Source organism: Manis javanica, chromosome 2 (assembly GCF_040802235.1).
Source record: "Manis javanica isolate MJ-LG chromosome 2, MJ_LKY, whole genome shotgun sequence".
Classification (NCBI taxonomy): Eukaryota; Metazoa; Chordata; class Mammalia; order Pholidota; family Manidae; genus Manis; species Manis javanica.
In genome coordinates, this window is record NC_133157.1 from 22,593,717 (window position 1) to 22,619,674 (window position 25,958).

The following is a 25,958-nucleotide window of genomic DNA, read 5'->3' on the forward strand; positions in this document are numbered from 1 at the left end:
GCACAAGGCGCGCAGCCTGCTGAGCCCTCTGTCTGCTCATGGGCAAAGGGGATGGTGATGATGACTTTGCAAAGTTGCCACACAGATGAGAGATCACGTCTAAAAACTGCACGTAGTGTCATGTCTGGCTCCTTGTAGATGTCCAATAGTTTATAGTTGTTATTAATAATATACATTAAATATAATGCAAAATCGTAAATGATAATTTCACAAGGGGAGCACATAGCTCTTTGACTCACTAATAGAGTCTCCCATAGTTTATGGGGAGGCCGTTTCATTATTTGGGACATGTAGACTGTGTCCTCTTTTCTACACCATCATGATTCCCTTGTGATGGCAGGTGTCTGGGTGGAGGAAGCAGCAGGTGCAGGACCCTCTGGCAGGAAGGGGATGTACTTAGGAAATGGGCGTGTCTCATGTTCGCACACTTCAGACCAAATATGGGGCCTCGCCATAGGGGCAGCTGTAGGAGGGGGCCTGACAGTTACCTAATCCTCCTCCCGGTCGCTGTGACCTGTTTGCAGGTACATTATCTCTAAAAAGAGCTGCCTTTGCTTATTCTAGACAGCCTATTTCTGACTCATATTGTCCTTAAGTTAAATGGTTTGGTTCAAAGGATTCCTGAGAGGTCTGCCTGTTAAAGTGGAATTCACAATTTCCCAAATGCACCATGCTGTTTCCTACCCCTGGGCCTTTGTGCCCAGCTCTCTGCTTGAAATGCCTTTTTTTAACTCCAAAGAGGAAAAGGGCAGCACCCAGCTCTGTCACCCTCCCAGACCCAGGTCAAGCTTGCTTCCACTTGTCCCCAGGTTGAACTGACCATTTGTCCGTTTTGTGTATCCACTGCTTTCTGAGCGTTTCACAGCACTTGACGGCATTTGGTACGCACCCTGATAACTAGGCGAGTTGTGCAGCATAGATACTGGACGGGATGAATGTCACTGTTTCCATGGCCAGCCTCTCTGAGAGGGCAGGGAAAGGACACTTCCTGTGGCTCTGTCCTGTGCCCAGTACCGTGCTGCTCTATGAACTGAGTGGTGGAGGTGGCTGGGTCCTGCTCCGGATGTGAAGTCTGGTAGGTGTGCCCACTGGCTTCTCACCTCAGAAGATGAGGAGCAGTGAGGCAGATAATCCCCCAGGGTGTCACATGCCAGATCACTTTGAGGGTGTTCTGGATGGCATTTGAGTATTCTTAGCCATCTTCCGTCATGCTGTTAGAGTTTTCTTCCCTGTACACACTTCCATGGCTCCTGAGGTGCCAACAGAAAAACTGACAAAGGATTAGCATTTTGCTGTGGACGATCCATGGGTAGGTCACTGAGAGTTGACTCTAATTGTAGTTATCTGAGTTTTCCAATTTAGACATCATTTGGGACTCTCCACTAAGGAGAAGGAAGACATTTTAGAAAATTAAACAATACTGTCTTAAATTGCATATATGTGTTTTTTTCTTAGCCTGCTTCCCATAAACACCATGTGGCTTCTTAACTTGAAATTGATTAAAGCATTTCCTATTGTAGCATATGAGTGTGTATAAAATCTCTCTTGAATATTTTAACTCTTTTTTGACTATAGTAAAGTCTTTCAACCACCAATTCTTCATTTGTATTAAAATTTTGCCCACTTGACAATTTTTTTTTCTAGAAACAAGATACTGGTCAAGTTCTTCTGGATATGGCGTACAGCCACTTGGGTGTGACCGAGAGAGAGTTCTTTGGTTTGCAGCACGGAGAAGACCCCGTGGATTCGCCCGTGAGTGCTGTCCCTTTATGACATGCTGGGCTCCTACATGGTCTGGTTTCATATCTTATGTTTTCTTACCCAACAGAGATGGCTGGAATCAAGCAAACCCATCAGGAAGCAGTTAAAAGGTGGGTGTGACCTTCCCGTTTCAGTTGAACACTGAGTGTTAGTGTATCACAGCCTGTTTCTCCCCCTCTGATCATCAGTGTGCCTACAACATCTGGTACCTGGATTCCAGGGGGTCCAGGTGATGTGAGGGAGCCGACTTCTCCCTGTCTGACTTCTGAGTGCACAGAGGGGCTCCCAGATCAGCCCACAAGGGTCCCCCCAAACTGTGAGTGAAAAGGGCGGAGGTGAAGGCAGGCAGCCAAGGGCAGGGAACCTACTTTCTTTTTATAAGGGGAGGAGAATGGCCTTCCTTAGCCCAGTGGGAGAGCCAGGATGGGGAAGACACACACACCCTTAATAGTACTGCAGCAGCACAGTTCCACTCACTGGACACCGAGGCATAGGTGGCTAATGTCACAAACACAGCACCCAGCTCACCAGCCACGAGTGAGCCCACTGCTGCAGGCTGACTCCAGTTTGGTGGGCTTTCACACCATGCCTCAGGCCGCCGTCTTCCCGGCCCTGTCCTCGGCCTGGTTTCCCAGCATTGTGCCCTCTATGTCCCTTTATGCCCTTATGCCCAAGTCAGACAAACTGGCTGACCGGCTAGACTGAACACAGTCAGTCCTCTGTGCCTCCCCTCAGTCTGTTCCTTTTGGTGAGAATGCTTTTCTGTCCTGCTTCCCTGTATCCAAATCTTGCTGTTCTTCAAAGCTGCTCAGATCCTCTATCCTCACTCACTAGAAGCCAGGACCCTCTCTGCCCTCCCTTAGGTTTATCACTTGTCTGCTTCATGCCACAGAACACCCCTTCATCTCACAGTTATCTGCCTTTATCTTCCTTGCAAAACTCCAGGCTCTTTGAGGTGAGGGTTCTTGTCATGCCCTTTCTGCATTTCTCGAAGTGTCCCCAACACAGGAGGTGGCCAGTGAATGGTTAAAGGTGAAGGGCAGGTGGACTTGTACACACAAGTGAGTGCACACATACGCCACTGTCCCCCCACTCACCCCGGCACCTGCATGGGAAGGAGTAGGACAAGTAGCCATGGCTCTGATCCCACCACTGCTCTGTCCTGGGGCCAGGACTTCAAGAGTCCTTACCTCCCCTGAGTTGTGTCCTTAGCATTTGGAAGTACCCACAGGGAGCCACAGAGCCATTGTGCAGATAAACACCTGCCTCCAGTCACAGAGGACTGACTGCACACAGGCACGGAGAGGTATTGACATTCACTTTCTCACCAACTCATTCATTCAATAAATGTGTCCCAAGCTCAGACTTTGGCAAGGCCCTGGGTTAAGCTCTAGGAATTGGGTCCATTTGGACCCTGCCCTCAAGGAGCTCACAGCCACATGTGGGGATGTAGACAAAGGGAGAGACATTTCTAGGGTAGTTCAGACCACGTGGTAGGATGCTTGGGATGCACAGAGGACAAGAAATGTGAGGAGGCCTGCCTGAGACATGCAGTGACAGGTTATAGAGGTGGGGAGGGGAGCTCAAAGGACTTCCCACGGAAGTGGGAGGACTTAGGTCCCTGAGGTGCTTGTGTTCAGCCAGCACCTAGGTACAGCCCCACCCACTGTACACGGTGGCATCTGTGCAGAGGTACATTCATAGGTGCACACACACCATTCAGATCTGGCACAAGCCAGGGATTAAGACAAAAGATACTAAAGGAAGCGGGTAGAGAAATCAGTAGCAAGATCTGTGAGGGGAGCAGGTGGCAAAGGCTTGAGTTTCAGAGTACAAGAAAGTGCTGAGCACATAGATAGGGCCAGTGAATACCTACAGGGAAGGGGTGAAATTGACACAAAAAAGGGTATGGGATCTTAGCAACACAACTGACCTTCTCCCATTGCCATATCTAGCAAAAAAAATGGGTTAATTTTATCCATACAAGTGAACTGACTCCTGGTATTGTTGCATAAAACCATAATTGAGTATGTTTGATAATTGAGTATGTTATTTGTGTAATATTTGTTAGTTTATTAAACACTTCTGGAATTCACTTTGCATTAAAAGCACGAACTATTTTCCAGTATAAAAATAATTTTGAAATGTGGGCTAGCAAAATCAAAAACCTCAGTGCCATAATTCTGGTTTTGTCATCAGTTGTGTGACCCTAAGACAAGTCACATCTCTAAGCCTGTTGGTAAAACAGTTCTATCAGTAGCAGCCTAGCCTACTCAGTCATGAGGGCATTTAAACTGTAGAATGTACATGAAAATGTTTGAAAAGTATAAAGTTGAAAAGTGTATAAAGATTATCTCTTTGTGAATTTTGTGTTAACTGCTGATTTAAGGATTTTTAAAGTTCCTAATACAAATAATGGAGTGCATTATTTGAACACAGCCCTAAATTAAACACATGATAGAAGTAGGTAATACCTCATTCTGTGCTGACATTGCAAAAATATTTTACTTTCTGTAGACTGGGAGATTTCTGAACAGTGATTGACTTACGCACTCCTTTTTTGAAATTAGTCCTTTTATTGATGGAAAAAGCTGTGGTCTAGTGAAAAAATGCATCACTTATGGGAGAGCAGCTTACATACATTGCCTTTTTTAAAGGGAAAATTTAATTTGTTTTTGAAAAATGTTGTAGGAGGTTTCCCATGTACCCTGCATTTTCGAGTAAGATTTTTTATACCTGATCCCAACACACTGCAGCAAGAACAAACCAGGTAATAACATTTTTTAAAGTTTTCTACTTAGTATATAAAAATGAGTAACCACGAAAAATGTACTCTTTATTTTACCACGGTGGCCAAGTACTTCATTTGGGTATAACTGTACCAACAATTATGACCCGAGTGAAAACTGGGGGCACACATATTGAAATTTTAATCAGCTCATTTGTTTTCAGTCTTGGATCTATTTCTCTTTCCTCTTCATTTGGTGCATTTCCCAGCACACTTCCGCCCGCCGCCTCCCGCCTCCCTCACCATCCCAGCCCCTCCTGCCTATTGAGCACTTGTGCCCAAGGAACACAAAATCATTTTCTACTAATGTAGGCAGGGTTTGGAAGGTGAGTCTGTGAAGCAGTCGTCTACAGGTCAGATAGCACGGTATCTCCAGCAGGGTTCGAACTGAAGAATTCCCTATCAGATCCTCAGTTGCTAAGAGGCAGATGGGAGAGCAAGCTGGGCTGGCTTCTCTGCTTAGTGAATGAGCCAGTGAGGGCAATATGTGAACCAGATAAGAGCTTCATAGGAGTTGTTTATCCCTCAGGGATTGTTGTAGGTCCTGGCCCTGGTTTTGTACCAGCACGTGAGTTCTCTGGGCGGGGAACAGTATTTGGAATAAAGGTGGCAAGCACAGGAAAGCTATCTCAGTTTGAACAGGGACTATGCAAATCATACGAATTCAACCCTGCTTCTACTTCCCCTCCCCTGTGGCAACATTAAGCCCTTTTATTATTGATATGATTATTTTTCTTAGAGAGGGAAAGTTTTCCACCAGAAAAGAGCAATGGATGCCCAGGAGTATTGAATCCTATTGGGCGCTCACTGTGGCCGTGAGACCATCACCAAGAGGGTGACGTTAACTCAAACTAGAGTGCTGTATTGCTTTTTCCTTTTTTTGTTTATATGTTGCAAGGCCAAATATTAGTCTATTACTCTGTTTTGCCTTCTCTGTTTTGCACTTAGTCCCTCTACAAGAGCAGACATTGGAAATTGGACTGTGTTTATTGTTAAGTTAAATTTTAAGCCAGCATAACAGATGTCCGGCATGACTCGCTGGGTAACCACGGGAAGTACACCTGGTACTTTGAGATTTCTCCCGTACGGCTGTTTATGCTGGTGGACTAAGGGATAGTATAGGTCACAGTTCATAAGCCAGTGGACACAAAGTGATGATGTAACCTCTAAGAATTTGTGTTTGAAATGACCCTCCCAAGGTTTCCCCAGGCCACTACTCAATATCTAGTTCCGTTCAAGGGATGCTCTAAAAATGTCACAATGGATTATATATATGTGTGTGTTTTAACCAGTGGGTTTCTTAAATCACAACCCCACAGAAAAAATATATTTTGCTTTATAATGCAGAACACAGATCTATGTAAATTACTGAAGCAAGCATTTCATAAAACAATAGTAAGTATAAAGCACTCTAAAGTTTTCTGTTTTGTTTCCTTCCTTTAAAATGCCAGTGGTGGCCTCGAGTTCAATTTCCCGCCAGTGAATGGGTTCCAACCCAAGTGTAAATTGCACTGCCTAAGTCAGTAATTGTCACCCAGTGCCCTGTCTCCACCCTGCCTGCTAGAATCATAGGTTTGCAGCAGCCAGTGGGCATGCTAGGGCTCTCCAAAGAAAGAACTGGAGAAATGCAGCTCTGAAGAGCCGAAAGGTGTAGAGGTACTCTTCGTTGTTTTCTCATTGTTTTCTAAGGATCTAGGCAGGGAGGCATTCAGTGCTTTTTTCTGGAGTTGAGGTCATGGATGGGATACACTCTAGGATGATAATTATATTTCTGAAGTCAGGCATACCAAGCATCTTCTAAATGACTTTATTCTAATGATTAAATAAATGTCTCCTTGCTTGTGAGCCTCCCCAGCTGCAGTTCTTGATAACTTTAGATCATTCTAAGCAGAGTATCATTTACCAGCAGTCTCAAAATTAGTCTTCAACATTGCTAGGTCTCCTAAGTGTAGGCCTCATTCCACTTTCCTAATCTCAGTATGGTGTCACGGGGTTGACTCAGAAACTTTGAATATATGATAAGATGGCATTTGATAAGTGATGAGTTCCAACTTCATATTCTCATTTATGTTCCTGAGAAGATATACTGATTCGCTGGGCTTATCAGTGAAAGCCCAGATTTACCATTGGATTATCTGTAATTCTCTCCCTTCTCTGAGTAGCATTGTAGGAGGAGAGAACACTTAATTTTGGTTGAATATCAGCTTGGATAAATGAGAAGCAAACTAGAAAGGAATTAGGTTCTTCTCAGCAGAAAAGATGGAGATTCCAATATGGGATAAGCATGAATTAGCAAACGTGTGTTACACCATCTCTCAATGCTGATCTTCAACACTTTAAGGGTAGTTGATGGTGATTATAGTCAAAGTGATCATATCAGAATTAGGAAATTGACCCTAAGCTTTTTTTTTTTTAATCATTAGATGTATAAGAAATTTTTGACATAGTCAGGTTTTTTCATAGCATGAGTGTCCAGATTGAAATAAGATATAACTGGTCCCACATAACTTATTTAATGTCTGTTTCTTTATCTGTGAAAATGGAGGTGGTGGGACCTACCTCACAAAGTCGTTACGAAGCTGAAATGAGGTAGTAAATTATGCAGTACCGTGCACACAGCCCAGAACCGTGCAAATAGGAAGGATTATACCAGGTGAAGCATTCACATCTCAGAACACCAGGGCCTTGATCTTTAAAGATTAAAAACTTGAAGGGATAAATGAAACTGATTTGTTTAAATTGCCAGAATTATCACTCTCCTGCCCCTGAACTCTTCTGCATCTGTATTATATTTCAAGAAGTTTCCCTTTTGCCATCTTGGCCAGACACTGGAATGTCTATCCCATTTGAATCCAGGCTTTAAAAAAGAGTGGGAGTTAGCGGCCAAGTGTCACATGTATGCCGCATCCCTAAATATAAAGCTTTCCATGGCCTTTCCCAGATCGCACAGCACTTTTTTGTTGCCTTCTCCCCGCTCCCTGGATGGAGGATGAAGGGCTAGTGACGACTTACTGAGCTCTGCCCACAAGTCGGGTCTCGGGTTTTAAGTGACACTGCTGGTAGCTCACAGACCAGTGCAGAATTCAGCTTGGAGTTCCCGGCAGCCTGCAGCTGATTGATGTTTACGGTTTTGCTCGAGCACCCACAGTTCCTGGGACACAGGAGAAAACCCAGCTGGGTGTTTGCACCGCAGCCAAGGAAGTGTCTTCACAGACCCACCTCCTCTCAGCAACTTCACACAGAGGGAATATGGGTGTGCAGATGTCGTGTTCAGAACAGCGGCCCCTCAGTGTGGGGGCTGGCTGTGCAGAACGCCTGTGGGAACCGGTGCTCTCAGATACCCCAAATTTGATTGGGAAGGTCCTGGCAGAGGGCGTGGGCACTCACTGGCAGAAGTACCAGCTGCTTCTACCCCATCCATCCTGCTCGGCCGTCTCTAGGACAGCATGTGCTGGCATGAGGCTGGCTGGAAATTACCCCTGCCAGCTGAGACTTAGGCAGCCACATGAGCTATTGCCACTGAAGGGACCTTTACGATGTGCAAAATAGTCCTGATACTCTACACAAAAATGTGGTTTTATGTATTTTTCAAATGTACAGGTCTTGTCCTTGACTCATCATATTTTATTTCCATTTTTATGTAATTTTAAATTTTTTATTTTGAGTGTTACAAATTAATGAAAACAATTGTTTCCTAGGCATTTGTATTTCTTACAACTGAAGATGGATATTTGTGAAGGAAGGTAATGATAATTTTGCATTCTTTTCCTGTTTGCTGCCAGACGTCTCAAACTCCTGGTTTTAATCTAATGAGCATGCATTTCTGGTAACAATAATAAGTGTAAACAAGGATGTGTGTTGAAAGCATCATCTTGTGCAACATTATGCTTTAGACATCTGTTCTTAACTTGGTCTTGATTTAGGGAAGCTAAGAATTAATAAACTACACTTCATGTTGTCTCAGTTTTATTACAAAAAGATACAGTTATCTTTCTGGTAAAGACCTGAGAAATTTAAAGGGGAGGGGAGAGACCCAGAATGTAAAACTGGCTTCATTCAGGAAAGCAGATCGGGCCTAATTTAGGTCTGTTTCGGAGCCCCTCAGTATCTTGGATGATTCATTTTCTCTCTGGGAAGCTTTGCCCAAAGTCATGATCATCTGCCCGTGATTCAGCACTTTGTGCATATCAGCCATCCTGGTGGCTGGGAAGTATCTGGAAATGGCTCAGGAAGGGAGAGAAATTCCAAGCTAGTGGTCTCCCTCCTCCAGATTCTGAGCTTTTTTTGCTTTTTGGTAGAACCTGCAGCAAGTGAACTGGTGGAAGCAGCCGCATCTTACTCCTGTTCTCCTCATCTCCCCTTTCCTCTTTCAGTTTAGTTCTCCTGAGGAGGGTCTTCAGAAGCCCCTGGAAGGCTTCCGGGAGGGAGCTCGCAGTCTGGTTGTGCCTGTTAGCAGGAGGCATGTAGCCATAGCAGCATCTACACAGATACTGTCCATGAACAGAAGGAAAGCCTGGGGGAGGCTGAAGGGCTTCAGTACTGATGGAAGGGAAGGCATAGCCCTTGAGGAAGTGACTGCAGACATCCTGCCCAGAGACTGGGGGCCGGTGAAAGAGACTTCATGGCAGTGAAAGACCAGCATGGAGGAACACTTAGTAACAGGGACATATTGAGGAAAGGATTGCCAGAACCTGATGACTGTTTGGAGGTCACAGAACTCAAATTTTTGTAATTCAGCACATCCTCCCACTGAAGGGAGGGAGACATCCCTTCTGCAACAAGCAGGCCTTTGGGCCTCTATCTGCGCACCCCCAGTAATGGGGAACTCACCCTTGCAGGAGCAGCCTCAGATTCACAGTAACTCTAGGTTGAAATGACCCATCCCTCTCCCGGGTCCAGGCCGCCCTCTACAGCAGGAGAAACTTGTTGTTTCTTCTACGTGCTGATTTATTTTTCCCACGAATATTTCACAAGCACCTGTTCGGAGACAGGCTCTGTCCCGTGTAAGGTTCCTGCCTAACCGCCCCCCCCACCCCCACCCGGGAGCTTTCAGTCAGCTCTCCAAATTGTGGAAAGGGGTCATCTTCATTTGTTCTTCTCCAAACACAGGGCCCTTTGTTAGTTTTACGTGAATCAGTAGAAACCTGTTGAGGGCTGTGTCGTGGCTTACATCTTTGTCAGGCCTGCAGGTGGCCCTCTCCACCTCCCAGTGCCAAACACCTCTCAGGTGTGTTCGGGTGGCAGCGGACCCCTTGGAGCTGTGCATCTTTTGACAGACTCAGCGGATCTGGTTAGCAGATCTCCTGGGTGTCAGATCCTGCCCTGCCTTCGCTGAGTGGTCAGTGGAGGCAGTGCTCAGGGTGGCACCTCCTCCCCCTGAGGTAGGTGACCTTGTCCAAAGATGAAGACCTAAAGCCTGGGGTGAAGGAAGGGGTCTGTCCAGGAACACGTAGCTTCTTAGTGGCTGAGTTGAAAATAGAATGCAAGCTTTTAACATTCTTTAGTTTGTATCTATACTCTGGAAATGTTTCTCTTGCTGACTTAGTCATAGGATTGTTCCTTCTATCTAGACTGAACCCCCTTAGTCTCTCCCCTACGTTGTTCCCCAAATCCCATCTACTTGCTGTGCCTCTAGCAGGGACACTGACTTAGATTTCATTGGAACCCATCTTGGGAGGAGAGTTAATGGCTGCTGCTTGCTGTGCCCATGGGCCCTCTGGGTCTCCAGATGAACAAAAGATGCAGAGTATCCTCGCATGTATGTATCTCTAAACTTGGGGGGATCATTTCATCTAGAAGTTCTAGTGGGTGCACTTACTTACTTGAGGAAAGTTAAGGGCCCTTCAGATAAGGAAGGCTACCTTCATATGCAGCTTCAGGACCAGCGCCCAGCCCAGCGGACAGGGAGGGGATCTCCCAGATGGCCAGCGAGATTAATCAGAGGGGTGAGGGTGACTCACATCTTGGGAACTTCATGGGCTGCCATGGAAACGGCATTTTTTTCCTCCACTTCTCCAGGGGTTGCTGGGAAGGATGTCTTTTAAAATCTGTGTCTGCCCATCCTGTAAGCCCTCATTCCTGCTGCTGCTGCTATTCGGCCCTTCCCCAGTGCATCCCTCCACCTGGCAGTAATCCCTGCCGGCTCTGCTGGCCGAGCTCCTGTGGGCAGACTGTGAATCTCATGGTTGCATGGAGAAAAGGGAGCAGCCAGAGGATTCGAAAAATGACTGAGTCAGAGAAGGAGTCATTGGCGGAAGCGGGGTGTTTGTGGGGGCAGAGAGCTTAAGAAGGAAACAGGGAGAACAAGTTCGATGTGGAGTCCACAGATTTCTAGTGGATGGCTGAGGAAAACTGAGAGGTGGACAGAGACCGTTCTGTAGGTCAGAAGCTTCAGGAGGGTAAATAGACACAAGAACCTTAAATTACTTAATGCTCAGAGGATTTTGAAAATTTGAACTACTTCTATATTTTTCCCTTTTAAGAGGATATCATCCTCTAGAAAGTGGGTAAACAAGTTGGTGATTTAATTAGAAAGACCGACAGAAAGGCTTCATCTTTACCAGAAAGATATTAAGTCTTCCCGTTGATCTAAAAGTATAATTTTCTCACTTTTCCTTTTAGTGATATGAGCCCGACCTTTTTTGACCAGCCAAAACCTTGGCTCAACATTAGACCTTTAGCTTCATGGTATTTATATTAATGTATATTGTTTTAAACATTAAAACATTTTCTTTTAATTCAAGAGAAGCCTAGTGTTATGTTAATCTTATTGAGTTGTGTCCTAAGATTGTCTTTGTTATGATTCATGATGTTTTTTAATAGTTAATTCAAGAAAGAAAAGATAGGTGTTACTATGATTGATGTTGGTTCTTGTGGCTTTTCTAATATGCTTTTCTCCCGACAGGTTAACCTGCCCTCTTAACTCAGCAGTGGTTCTAGCATCCTATGCAGTACAATGTAAGTCACGAAGGGGGTGTTTCACATACAGCCACACTGCCCTGTCGATGAATTAAGGAAGTTACTGGCCTCTCCTGTTTGACCAAGTCCCTTCCCCTCTTCCCAGGAGTCCCATTGGGCAAGCCTCTCTCTCATTGTCTGGGTAGTCCACTTCCACCCTCGCTGGCACTCTCCTCCAGCTCAGGAATGTAGACATAAGGAAGCGGTGGTGAAGGGGAAAGGGTGGATGAGTTGGAGTGTAGGGTTTTCTCCCCAGGGAGCCCATAAAACAGAAAGCACCTATCATACATTACATTGTCCTAAGCCTTCACTCTCATAGAGGATTTGATCTCCATAATCCTAGTGGGACAAATATTTCTACCAGTCCCCTCTCACAGACATGGAAACTGAGACCCAGGTGAAGGGATTGGCCGGAGGTTCCTCTTGCTACTTGCTCTGTGCCACTCGAAAACACTGCTGGGATCTTAGGAATTTATTTTTTGAGTTTCATTTCAGCTAGTGTGTTACATTTTGGTCATAAGCAGCAATGTCCAATAGGAATATGTGAACCACTTAGGTAATTTTAAGTTTTCTAGTAGCCATATTAAAAAAGTAAGATGGAACACGAGATTAATTTTAATTTATTTAACTCAGTATATCTAAAATATTATGTAATCAATGTTAATGATTACAAAATTAATGAGAGATTTTACTTTTTTTTCCATAATAAGTCCATAAACAGTCCTACTACATCTCAGTTTGAACCAGCCCCATTTCAAGTGCTCAGTGGCCATATGTGGCTAGTGTCTGTCTGCCACACTAGATAAAACGTCTGGATGGAATTTTCCATCCAAGCCTGTTTAAGCTGGAGTAAAAACTCATTCAATGAGCAAGACTTTATTGAGCATATTCTGTATCATAGTGGTATACGTGGTGGACGGAAGGGGTGCACGACCAGACAGAAGGTGAAGTATCACTCCGTAGCCCGCAGTGTGGAGCCAGCGCAGTACACCGGCACGGACGCCGTGCAGGGCTGCGTGGTAGCTCAAGACTTAAGAAAGCTCCTCTGCCTTCCTCTAAGCCCCACACCATCTCGGCCTGTCACCCTCTTGGCTGGTAGGGAGGGCATGAAAGGAGTTAAGAGAGAAAGACAGTCAGGTCTGAGAGCAAGCCCTGGCTAAACTACTCCGCCTACTCTGCTCTCGGAGGCAGATAGCAAAAGTAGGCTGGCAGGGTCTCCTAAGTGTGCCTGTTCCTTTTTTCACCTATAAAATGAAGCGATGACGGGAATTAATGGCAACTCGCAGTGTGGCTGCTTGATCCAAATACATGTGATGGGGATCTATAGAGAAACCCTTTATAGTTAGACCATCACTGTGAACTGAGTCAGTGAGAGCAGACTGAAGCCATATTACCTGGGTCTTCGTTCTTCCCCTTATACCTGCATGACCCTGAGTCTCTCTAGGTCTCAGCTTCATCTGCCAAGTGGGGTTGGTAACAGTATTTACTTCATAGGGTTGTAGTGATGATGAAATGAGGGACTATATGTAAAGCTCTTAGAAGAGTGCCTGGCACATGGCAAGTGTTAACTCTTACTCTCCATGTCTGCCCAGAAAAAAAAGCTGTCTAAAGAACTGCCTGTTGTAAACAGTTCTCTATTTAGAGTAAAATTTAACAGCCAAGTAAAAAAAAATCCTATTCTAAGCGTCAGTGGTCAGGTTCCCCTCTACAAAGGAGTGATAGAATGATAGAATGGGCGCTAAGGAAAGTTTTTAGCACCTATGAAGTGCAAACTAGCTTCAGCGGAAATACCAGCTTGACTGTAATGCTAATAAAATCACGAGTTATCAGGCAAGTAGTTTTAAGTGTAAGCTCTTTATTCCTCCACCCGCAGTAAATATCCCTTTTTCCACACTTCTATGCATGCATTTCCATAAGATTAATCCTTGGATATGAAGTTGCTGGATCAAAGAGTATGTCTAAATTTTATCTAATACATTTTGCCAAATTGTCCCAAGAGGGGTGTCTAATACAGAGATGAGCCCTACCCGTGGTGAGTGAAACAAAAGCACACAATTTCTTACTAGGTAAAAGGTAAAATGTAGATATCATACTTAAGAAGACTTGGTGGAAGATTGCTGGTAGCCTGTCAAGTGTTCACAAAGCTTAAAGAATGAAGTTTTTGGAAATACATATTTATGCCATAATGTCCATTGAGCCTCTGCCTTGTGCAGATTCTGCATCAGCCTTAGGGTGTACGGACAGATAAGGCATTGCTGCTCTTCACACTGGTCTCCAGCCCAGTGGGGAGGCGGAGATGGACCAGCTGAGGCTGGCAGGAGCCCACAGAATGTACCCCATCCTGCCTTGGGGAGAAGGACAAGGGAGTCCAGAAAAGCTTCCTGGTGGTGACCCTGGGGAAGAGTCTCCAAAATCAGGTTGACATTGTATGAATAGCAGGTTAAATAAAGAGCTTTCTCAGCAGCTTGAAATGCTGCGCATTTGAGTACCTGGAACATACTCTTTTTCTTGCAAAACATAAAATGTTAGCCAGAAAAATGCATGAAACTTAAAAGACAAGTTACTCCCCACATAAGCATTTACTTCCCGTTCTTTTGTACATGTTGCTTCCCCACAAACAGAAAAGCGTGTCACTGGAAGCTAGGGTGTGTGGTAGAGCGAGTAGATCAAGCCTAGGGACTGTGATCAGAATGTAGGCTCCAAGCTCCCAGCTGAGCAGCAGCGGCCAGGTCCCTTCCTTGAGTCTCAACTCCCCTGTCTGTTTAGGGGGGAAGGCAATGCCTGTCACTGGGTTATCTAGTGGGATGACGTCACTGAAATCAACCGGAAACCCTCCTGTGCTTTGCAAATGTTTGTTGGTGTGAGTGCTTAACTTTGTTTCCCCCTAGTGGTTAGCACAGCACTTTGCATAGAGTAGCCAACTAAGATTTCAAGGGAAAACCACTCTGGGGGAGGTTAGTTGGTTACATGTTGGGTTCAGACATTTGTCAGTGACTTGACTCACGAGGTAACCTTGCTTGTCATGTTTACAGAAAGGCATACATGTTGGGACTTGTTAGCTAGTATGATGGATGACCAAATCAAGATCCAAGAGGGTCTCCATGAGCTAATGAAACCAAATGAGTAAAATTTAACAGGACTCTGCCTTGAGGCTCAGGAAAAAGCATTTCATTGCCCTCTGGGGACATGATCACTGTTATCAGCAAATGGCCGGGAACAGCTCACACCAAGGCAGGCAGGTTGAATGGTGGGGCCCTAGCCAGGGCGCACATCACCTGGGTTCTAGTTCCATGAGAGGGGTAAGCCCTTTCTCTCTGCACCTTAGTTTCTTCCCCTTTAACGTGAGGAGTTTGGACAAGGTAACAGTATGGTTTTCTCAAGCTTTCCTTGTTGGGATCTGTATGTCAGGGCATCTAAATGGTTTCCTGTAAATGCACTGCTTTGCACTTCACCGTGCACAAACTGAATTGTTGCACTTCCTCTTACATCACACAGCCTTGATGTTTCTGTCCAGAGCTTAGCCATATTTGGCTGGCCTTAACTGCCTGTGGTCTACCCTTGTCGAAGCCTTCATGCTTAGATCACTTGGCTTTCTGCCCTCTTCCCCTTCCAAAATTGAACTTTGCAGGTGCCTCTGTACAGGTCAGTTCTGAGTACCACATCCCTGCACCCCCACTGTGTGCCATGCATGTGTGCTAGGCCCTAAAGATGAGTCTGACTCACTGGCCCCCTTCAAGGGACAGTGTAAGAAGGAAACAGATCCACTCATTACAGTGCAGATCTCAAAGAGCAGCCCTTGTGTGTCATGGCCATTGAGGGTGAGCAAGGCCATGTGGCTGTAAGGAAGGATACCCTTGCATCTGACCTTTTAACTTTGTGATGAAATTCAACTAAACAGCCACCTAGCTCATCTCCTTTCCTTCTGGGATTGGCTGTGAAGCATCATCACAGCTTTCCCTAATGCCTGTCCTTGTGAAAGAGAAGGAGTCACTTAGCTTAGAAATTTCCTGTGTTGAATGGGTTCTCTGAAACATGAGTCCTCATAAGCCACCTGGCTGGCATCGAAGCCAGCTGCAGGAAGAATTCATTGAAACCTTTAGAAAGATTAAGGTTAATATTTTTTAAGAAAAAAATGAAGTATTTGTTTTTGTCAAGAAAATGAAGCACTAAATTAATGGCCCATCAGAACTAGATAGGGTCTGTCTCACTCCTGTTTTTTATACAAATGCAAAATCTGAATCTTGGAGAAGCAAAGCAGGTGTCTTGGGCCCCACAAGCCAAATGCTTGGCTGCCCACCCAGGGTCCCTTTTCCCAGTCTCCTCAATACTCTTGACACCTAGAAGGTTTGAGTCCTCAAGACAGCATGTACACTTGCACAGGTTGGGCACTGCACAGCTCTCAGGAATACCGATCACACCATAGACATCAGTAAATCATGTCTGCATAGCACCCTCAAGGATCTCGAGAAGTGCTGTTCGGACCAGAGACCACTCCGGGAATCCCCCTCTAAGGACCTCCTGCCTCTTTTGGGGTCACAAGTTCCAACGTAATTTCCATGACAGCCCAGGCATGAGTCTTGTCTACTGACTCCCCTGAGAATAATTCCTTCTTCCCCAGAACACTGTGCACTGCCTTGCCAGGGCCCAGACCCATGAGCTCCACTCATGCCCCACTTTGCCTGGCTTCCTTTTTCCACATTCCTTGAGTTCCAGGGAGTAGGTCAGGATGCAGACAGTAGTTGGGTCCGCATGACCTCCCTTCTGCCCACATCCATTTGTTAAAGGAGGTTGGTCCAGCGTTACAATAACCTTGGGTTTCTACAGAGAGAAATCCTGCAGTGCCTGGCATGCCCAGCGTGGCCTTTTCCTGAGTGGGTTCTTCCATTTTTCTTTATCCAGGGGTATGAGTGCAAACTGCTCGGCTGACCACAGAGTAGGAAACAGGTGTGGGGTTTGAGTAGGCCCCAGATTGGAACAGCCTCCCCCTTTCCTACTCAGGTGGCCTTGGGGGAGAAAGAGTTCAGTTTGTGCATTTGTAGCAGTACTTAGCCCATAGTGAGGGTTCAGAGAATGTGGAAACTGGAGCAAATGAGAAGCTCAAGTTCATGTGGTGACAGATCTTCTTGGAAGAGTATTTCCAGTTAATCCTTTTCTTGTGATACTATTGATGCTTGTAAATACAGACTATATTGAAAAAGCAATTTCTTCCTCATTCTGTCTTGATAGCTCATTTTGGAGACTATAATTCTTCCATTCATCATCCGGGCTATCTTTCTGATAGTCAATTTATACCAGATCAGAACCATGACTTTTTAACGAAGGTGGAATCGCTCCATGAGCAACACAGGTGAGAGGAGGGGTGGGGTGGCCTACTTTGGGGACCGAGGTCAGGCATTGTCAGACCTCATGTCCCTTTGTGTTTGATGTGTTCTTCCTTTCCTTTTGTTCATGAATTCTCTTTTAAGATGTCGGAGGTTTGTGAACCTTCCAGCTGTTATGGATGGCAGATATATTTGGCATAACTTGCAGTTCTGTGAAGTGTAAAATCCAGTAGAGTTTAGGGTGATTCTGCATTCTTTTTCAGGATGTCATTGAAAGCACTTGGTTCTCCCTGAAGGAAATGCCCATTTTAAATCTGACTGCCCCACAAACTGATGCTACCAGGCAAACCTTTTAATGGTTTACCACATTTAATAAAATGGGCCATTCCTTCAGGTATTGATGAGTTTTAGGCACACAGAGTAAAGTGCTGACAGGCTGGGTGAGTCCCAAGCCCTTTCTGATGCAGTTCCTGAAACTGCCTTGCTTCCAGAAGGGAGTACCCGTCTTCACAGCTGCCTTGGGCCAAGCCTCCATCCCAGCAAGTACACCAGATGCCAGATGCCTCTTCCTTTGCCTCATTTTACTCAAAAGCTGCTGTGATAGCTGTTTAATGTAGGTCAACTAAGGGCCACCTTGACCGAGAAGGCCGGGTCCCAGGAGACCTCATACCCTTGGGAAGGCCATGAGAACAGAAGCCAAATAACCAGCGTCCCTTCTAAAAGGCACTGCCAATCCCGTCTCCCAGAATGGCTCCCCCAGGCAGAAGCCAACGTCCTAAAATAGCACAGTGACATGTGCAAGTTTGAGGCTGCTGCTAAAAGGATAGATAAAGACCTAAAGAGCACATGTTAAGTAAGCCACTTGGAATAAGTAGGGTGGGAATTCCTAAAGGTGACAGTCTTCTCTAACTATTGAGAGCTTATTAAATAAGATCTATTATTTCATAAAGACATTATCAGGCTAGATGAGTTCATATTCAATGAACAAGAAGAAAAAGCTGGTTTAGTGGAATTTAGGGTTAGATTAAGTTTCGTAACAAAAGGTATTGAAATTTTACAGGAATGTTACCACATTTTTAGGTTTTTATTTTTAAAATTATAGTTAGTATCTTCTGTTTATTGGGTGAACTCTGCATATTCTCTCTTCTGTAGTGGGCTGAAGCAATCAGAAGCTGAATCTTGCTTTATCAACATAGCACGGACCCTCGACTTCTATGGTGTGGAACTACACAGTGGAAGGGTATGTACCTTGGCACATGCTGGTTAAAAACCACTTTGACTTTAATTTCTGGAAGTTTGAAAACTTCTTTGGCATACTTTCTTTTCCAGTATAAGATATTTCTATATTTTTTTCAGATTTTTTTTAAGGTATTTTCAAGGTTTAAAAAGTAGTATTGAATTTGCTGGTTATTTGTCCAAATGCTCTTTTCATGTTTGCAATTGAAGACTTGAAGACTTTTTACTTGGTGGGGGGCCTACAGGGATTAGAAACAAGTAATTTTTGTAAGACCATTTCGTGTTATAGTTAAAGAAGCAAAAAGTACATAAATGCACTTTCCAAGTAACACTCCAATAAGCCAAGGTTTCTATTTAATCTCGGTGCTGTGCAAATTAGAACTAATTACTCAAGATGGTGGTGTATTAAAAATTGTGATATGATGATCAATATTGTAAATGCTTGTGACTTTTTAAATAAAATTGGTATCATCTCCTGAGCAGTTTCTATCTGCTGGACACAGTAGCTTATTTATATCCTATATCACTGTCAATGAATAATTAATGAGAAAGTAATGCCATGAGATAAGTATTATCATTACCCCCATTTCACAGATGAAGAAACTGATGCTCAGGGACTTATCAAGGGTCACACACAACATAAGTAGTGGCTCAAGTACATGACTCCAGCACTAATTGGCAGCTGAACTTACATTTTCTACCATAATTGGCCCACATCATATCCAGAAGGAAGCAAATATTGAACACCAAGTATGACGTACTAGCCATTGTTCCAGATACTTTCATATGAGACCATAGATCTCATTTGAAGATTATAGCAACTTTATGAAATGGGTATCCTAATCATCCCATTTTACAAGTGAGTGAACAGAGGCTCAAGGAAGTTAAGTGACCAAAGCTTTGCAGCTATGTATTTTTTGCAATTCATAGAACCACTTTTTGCTTCTTTTGTCTCACTTCAGTCCCATAACTGCAACAGGCAAGTTAAGACATAGGTAATAAACTAGGAAAACGTTATGGGATCTCACAAAGTATCAACTTCAGAACTTCACCATTAATTTTTATGCCATTTGCAAATATTATTTTGTCTGTAATAGAATGTTGTGGCAAACTTTCCTCAGTGGTGAAGAGGGCTTTACATCTGTCCAAGTTGATCGGTGCTCTCTGTACCCCAGACCCATTGCGGGTTCTGAGCCCAGATGATTACCTGCCTGGCTGACACCCCCAGTGTGTCAGAGGGAGTTGGGTTATCCCTGGCTGCACTCTATCAACCAAAACCCCATAAATATCAATAACTTGATACTATGAAGTTCTTTTCTCAGTAATTGGAAGTCTGTGATTGCCCCTGCCACTCTACAGGGCATTCCTGCTCCGTGCAGTGACTCAGCAGTCTAGGTTGCTTCTGTCTTGTGTCTTCACCAAGTTCACACGTAGCCTCATTCCTGTCACAAGGGAAGAGGAAGCTTGAGGGTTGCATGTCAGCTCTTAAACGATTGGGCCCTGAAGAGACACATCACTTCTGCTCACAGCACATTGGCTATGACTAGTCACATGGCCCTGCCTTCTACAAGTGGAGCTGGGAAATGGGGATGGGCAAGGGAATTTAGTGAGCAATAACTATCCAGACTGCCAGGGTTGAGTTACAGATGAAAGTCCCCAGAACCAGGAGATTTGAGGTCCAGGTCACAGCTCCCCCAAAGCCATTCATTTATTTATTCTGCACTCAATTTTGATTTCACTTGGTAATTTGTTTTCCTCTCCCACCTGCTTACTATTCCCCTATATTTTGATCACAGGCATCGTGTTTCAATGCAATCCTCGTTTTCACATGCAAACGTGGTTTAGCTTTAAGCACGGAATTTCAGTCAGGGGCCCAGTAGTGAATACTCTCTCAACTTGCCATGGCTTCAGCACTGTTTGCTTTGGCCAGTTTCTTGAATTCCCTGTGTTCATGTCACTGTTCATAAGGGATTTGTCCCATTATCTCTTGACAGGCAAAAGGGAACGAATGTTTATTATACCTACCTAATGCCATGCCCTGTTGTACATTCTTCTGTTCTCTAATTTCAACCTCCTAAAACCCTTGAAGGTAGTTTCTATAATCTTCATTGTGCATAAGAAAAAACTGAGGCTCAGTCCCCCAAAATAACACAACTAGTTAAGTGGTAAACCTCAGGTTCGTGCTCAGTGGTAACTGAGTCGCACTCTGCCCCTTCTTTATAATTACAAGTATTAATGGGGTAAATAGGAATATAGATAACTTAGGGGAAGGAAATGTTTTATTAAATTTTTGTCCACTTATAATACTCACCTTGTTCCCAAACAGATTTAAAAGAGCTTGTAGTCGTTATATCTTCCTTCTGTATCTTCATTGTCTATGGCAATCCCTAGCTCATAGGCTCTTAATAAATGTTGACTATTTTGGATTTATAAGCAATATTTATTAATTGGTTTTAGAGTCACCAGTTCTACACTTCATTATAATAGCTATAGCCTTTTCAGGAGTTGAGATCTGTTTAAAGCTGTGCAGGGGTGAGGCCTTTCTGATTGTAATAATGATATCTAACTCTAATTGTTGTAAATATAAAATTGAATATTCGTTTCAAGACTCTGTTGAGTGGGTGCGCTTATCTGGTGACTTTCTAAACCGGTGGGACCCAGGTGTTGGCCATTAGGCAGGGTGTGATCACCAGAAGAATCTGGTGCTCGCCTGTTTTCCATAACATTTTCCCTTTGGAGCTTATACATACTGCTATTTATAAAAGCGTGGGTGCTGGAGTTCCCAGAGGGCATAAGCGTGACTGTAACATGCTGTGAATCTGAGATCTTCCTTTTTGTCTAGGATCTGCACAACTTAGATCTAATGATTGGAATCGCTTCTGCGGGCATTGCTGTGTACCGAAAATATATTTGCACAAGTTTCTATCCTTGGTAAGTGCAAACCAGTTCTAATTATTTTCTGAATCATGCTTTAAAAATACGCTGAACAAAAATAATGTTACCTCTAATTTTAAACTGTAATTTCCAAAGAAGGGGTAGAGACTTTTCCTCAAGGTTTTTACCTCTAAATTTGATCCAGATTCAGCACTTGGGAAAATTCGTTTGATTTCCATTGACATCCCCTTCCCTCTAGTTGCCCAGTGGGTTGGGATACTCTGGAAATATGGATGAAATGTTGCAAGGCAGATATTGCAGCTAAGGAGTCCCCAGGCAGAATTTCGAGAACTTCTCTGGGCAGGAACTGCATTATCAGTGCTTAGTTAGTCATTGAACTTTTACCAAGTGTTCAGTTCTGGTCTAAAAACTCAGGGGACCCACCAGACTTGAATCCTCATGAGACAACTCCGGGGGAAAGGCAGTGCTGTCCCACCGTTTGGAAGACTTCATAGTAGAGGACTTAAGAACACAGGCGCAGACCCTGGCTCCACGCATTCCCAGTTGAATGACCTTAAGTACTTAGGTGGTATCTCTCAGCCCCAGGTTCCTTGTCTGAAAACTAACTGTAATTATGTGTACCTTTCAGGACTGTCACAAGGCTTGGCTGAGGGACTGCTTGTAAAGCTTTTGGTAGGGGACCTGGCATATAAAAAATGCTCGTTTAATGGTGACTACATATGTAATTGTGTGATGATGCAAACAATAGGCCGCATGACACACAGCTATTAAGTAACGGAGCTGGGATGTGGACTGGGGTCTGTCAGGCTGCTGTCTGTCCTCTTCCTGCTCCACACTGCCCTCAGCTGTCCTCCCCAGGTACACACCAGCTCCGGCAGAGCTGCAGTGTCACAAAAGCGGCTGACAGCAGAGAGCACGTTGCCCGGGGTTCTTGTTATTTAAAAGCTGCATCATGATCCAGTCGCTCTAGTGTGATACTCCACGTCAGTCAGCTACTTGGTGTTGGCCAAGGCAATGGGCCTGCCCCCATGTGCACCGTGAAGTAAACCCTAGCAAGCAAGCTGAGAGCCTCTCGTCATCATCATCATGGAATAGAGGGCACACACTGAGAGGCATCAGCTACAACCTGGCCGATCCCTATGTGCTTTTTTTGTATTTTTAAAAATTTTTTTGCAGGGTGAACATCCTAAAAATTTCTTTCAAAAGGAAAAAGTTCTTTATACATCAGCGACAAAAACAGGTAAGTTATATTCCTGCTTGCTTTGTTCCTTGTGTTTTTAACTGCTTCAGCTCTTAGTTCTTTGGTGGGCGACAATAGTTTGCCATATGTATAACAGGGAAGAAAGAGCATGGTGTGGGGTGGAAAGGAAACCGAAATCAGAGTCCAGAGGACCCAGCAGTTCTCTGTGTAATTCTCTCTGCTTCTCTGGCTGGAGAAAGAACGTGATTTGGAGTCAGAGACGACTGGTTCAGAGTCTAGCTCCTGCACTTAACAGCTGGGCAGGTTATTTAGCCTCCCCTAGCCCAACTCTCCTTGTTTACAGAAATGCAATAATGCCCACTTCTCAGGGCATCATGAGGATTAAACTAAAGAGCACTGGTCAGAGCAGCTGGCACAGAGCCCACGCAGAGTAGCAGTGAATGTGTGCAGGGTCAGTCCCTTCCCCTGATGTGTGGAAGTGCCCAGCAGCCTTCATGTGTGTCTCATAAGAGGGGTCCACGGCACTCTTGGTAACTCAGTTTGGTTGCCCACATGGAGGAGGACTTGTAAGTGAGGAAATAGGCTCCCACAAGAGCTGGAGTTTGAGTCCGAGACGCCTGCTCTTTCCGAGACACCACACTCTATCTTGTTATGCTACATGTTTTTCACTTACTGTCACTGTGTCCATTTCCCAGTTTTTCCAAGGTAATATGTAACTTTAAATATCTCCACTGAGCAATAAGCACTTGGGTGAAAATACTAAAGCTTAGAGTAAACTAGGACTAGAATCTGGGTCTCCTAATACCCCTGGCCCTGTGCAGGATTCAAGGTAGCACAAAAACACGCAAGAGGGTAATTTAATAGGAAAGCAGAAAACTTAAATTCAAGTTAGGATGAAGGTAAAGGAAATAATTGAAATGATTGTTATATATGAGCACTTGACTTGACTCTGTGCAAAGAGAAAAATCCAAAGGGTTATACAATTTCTGTTGTCTGATAGGTGGAAGGTTATTTCTTTAGGAGAGATTTTTCGCAGAGCTAAATTTTAAAAGAAATGTATCAAATAGCCCTTACCTGGTTGTTCCAAATATATCCAACCTAGAAATGAAAGCACATCTGAAATGAAAGTGTTCATGAGAGACCACAAATGATGATAAAGAGCAGATTCTTGTCATCTTTAGTGTGTTCGTAAGGTGGTTGGCAAATGCTCTCTTGAATATTCCTGTGACACTGGTTGGTGGCCTGAGGCGTCCGGAAGCCAGTTTTCTCTTGCATCCTACCTGCTTACCAATGATGTGGGCATAAAATGCTTGTGAAGTCTTGCCCCTACATCTATGTAGATGAAATCTCTACTATGTTTTTCCTCTCAGACTGAATCCAGGGAACATATTGTGGCCTTCAACATGTTAAATTACCGATCTTGCAAAAACTTATGGAAATCCTGTGTCGAGCACCATACATTCTTTCAGGCAAAGAAGCTACTACCTCAGGAAAAGAATGTTGTGTCTCAGTACTGGACTATGGGCTCTAGGAACCCCAAAAAGTGAGTATGCTTTAGGGCCAGTGTCCACACCACACTAGACCGTGGTGGGAACATGTCCTGGTGACGGCTGGGCAGTTGACCTCCTCCGTCAGGGGAAGGGATTCCATCACACAGGGGCCCAGGCACTGGGCCTCAGAACCACGGTCGGAGGTCTCTTTCCGAACATAGTCAGGTGCTTCTCATTGCCGTCGTTCCTTTCTGCCTCCTCAACTCTGCTGTCCTCGTAGCCCCCAGGCAGCCAGAGTTGCAGCTGCTCCCACACCATGTCACAGTAAGGGAAGCAGTAAGTGTTCGTGGTAGTGACTCTGAGGGTCGTGTGGTGCCTGGCATATGGGCTTTCCTGGCCTGTACCCACCTAGACAGCATCTCCCACAGAATATTCTGTAAGATGTTCAGTAATAATGGATGAATGATCAGAAGTAAAGATTTCCCAAGTCAAGTAACTTTAGGATATATTACATAATAGCAACCACGAGATAATAGTAATAACTACAGCTGACAGTTATTGAATGCTTACTTTGTACCATACACATACTTAATTATATTTAATTCTTACAACAATCCCATGCATACTGTTATCTAAAGAAATCTTATTGAAAGTATGTAATGAGTAGTACAGTGAGAGAAATTAATCTATAAGGTTTCAACTTGTAATTTCATCTAAATTTTAATCTGAATTTATTTTCTAGATAAACTAACAATACAGTTTATATTTGTGTTTATTCATTTGTTCTGAGACCACCTTCTGAGTACAAGATATGACAGAAATTGCTTATCCAATTATTCTTATAATCCTAAATTGGTTTGAAAAATTGCTTTCATAATTTTGCATTGTTGCTGATGGGCTGTTACTAACACCCCTGTCTGAGCCATTGTCTGGTATGTGGGACTATCGGACTAGTCCAGTGACTTTCCTATTATACTGATAGTCATTAGTAACTGTAGACTCAGTAAGTAGCAAATTTTTGTTAATATAAATGATAATATTTATGGTACAAAATACTCTGTCTCAGCTTCTGATGAACCAAAGGCAAATATGTGTTAAAAATTTTTAGCTCTTATCATACTGTCTAGTATTTTTATATATTCAGTAGCTCTGTTACTGGCAAGTCATGAACATAACCAACTGGGATGTAGTATTTATATGGGTTGGGATTAATCTTTTGGGCCAGCTCTGAGAGGTGACATAGTGAAAGCAATTGAGAGCAAAGGCTCTGTTGCTGAGCCACCTATGTTCAAATCCTACCTGTGTCAATTTAATTGGCTGTTTTAATTTTCTCATCAGTAGAATGTAGCTAACGGGTTCTAGTTATCCACTGTGGCCTAATAAGCCACCCCTATTTTGGTATCTTAAGGCAATAACCATTCTGTCATATCTCAAGGTCTTGTGGGTGAGGAATTTGGGAAGGTCTTGGCCGCCAACTTCTGCTCCATGTGGTATAGACTGGGGTTTCTTGGTGATAAGTGGTTGATCTGGTCTGAGGGTCTCACATACCTGGTACAGTGATGGAATAACTGGAAGGCTGGACTCACCTAGGCCCCTCACCCTCTCCTTGTATTCTCAAGGGCTCTTCATATACACTCCCCAGCAGGGTAGATGGATTTCTTATGCAGAGGCTCCAGGCGCCAAGAGCCTAAGGCAGAAGCAGCCAGTCATCTAAAGGCTAAACCCAGAACTGGCATTCGGCTACTCTTGGTCAAAGCAGTCACAGGCCAGCCTGGATTCAAGAATCAAAGAGCTTGCACACTTGAGGTCACTTGAAATATTAGGGGTGGTTTGGGAGCACTAGTAGGCAGCTCTTTACTACCAGGACTAGTTTCAGGGTACTGCAAATTTATGACCTTATTATCCCCATTTTATAGATGAGGAAACTGAGGCCTAAGGTTATGTGATCTGCCAATCCCTAGAGATACATCTACACATTTGCATATTGGGCCTCCTGCAAGGTTCTACTTAAGGAAATGCATTCAGTAAATTTTCCAAACTTATGGGATAATGGAACTTTTTTTTTTAAGAGTACCTATTAGTTACCTGTGACACATATTTTGGGGAACTGCTACATTAAACCTTTGAATCATCTAGCTTGTTCCTTTTGTTCTGATGCTATGCTCTCAATCAATGGTAATTTGATTTATAATGTTAGAGTCTCCTAGTGAGATCATTTTGATCAGGGTGAAATAGTATTTCTTATTGTAAATAACTACATTGATATTCTAGGGGGTATTTTGTGTTGTTCTTTTGCTTTTTGTTGGTTT

The 25,958-nt window shown here is 44.0% G+C and overlaps 1 protein-coding gene across 9 annotated transcripts in view; it reads left to right on the forward strand.

Moving 5' to 3' along the window:
• The window catches only part of PTPN3 (protein tyrosine phosphatase non-receptor type 3), a 118,792-nt gene that overhangs the window by 59,182 nt on the left and 33,652 nt on the right, over positions 1 to 25,958 (forward strand). For 6 of the 9 annotated variants that reach the window (XM_017667751.3, XM_037027357.2, XM_037027359.2 and 3 more), the window contains exons 3-12: positions 1,645 to 1,752; positions 1,829 to 1,871; positions 4,453 to 4,531; positions 8,248 to 8,292; positions 11,454 to 11,506; positions 16,733 to 16,853; positions 17,980 to 18,067; positions 20,906 to 20,994; positions 22,135 to 22,198; positions 23,530 to 23,702. In XM_017667751.3, the coding sequence (XP_017523240.2) occupies positions 1,645 to 1,752; positions 1,829 to 1,871; positions 4,453 to 4,531; positions 8,248 to 8,292; positions 11,454 to 11,506; positions 16,733 to 16,853; positions 17,980 to 18,067; positions 20,906 to 20,994; positions 22,135 to 22,198; positions 23,530 to 23,702 (863 nt within the window). Of the gene's footprint in view, positions 1 to 1,644; positions 1,753 to 1,828; positions 1,872 to 4,452; positions 4,532 to 8,247; positions 8,293 to 8,319; positions 11,237 to 11,453; positions 11,507 to 16,732; positions 16,854 to 17,979; positions 18,068 to 20,905; positions 20,995 to 22,134; positions 22,199 to 23,529; positions 23,703 to 25,958 lie in introns of those variants that run through there. The other 3 variants (XM_073226400.1, XM_017667757.3, XM_037027360.2) reach the window with 3 other exon arrangements.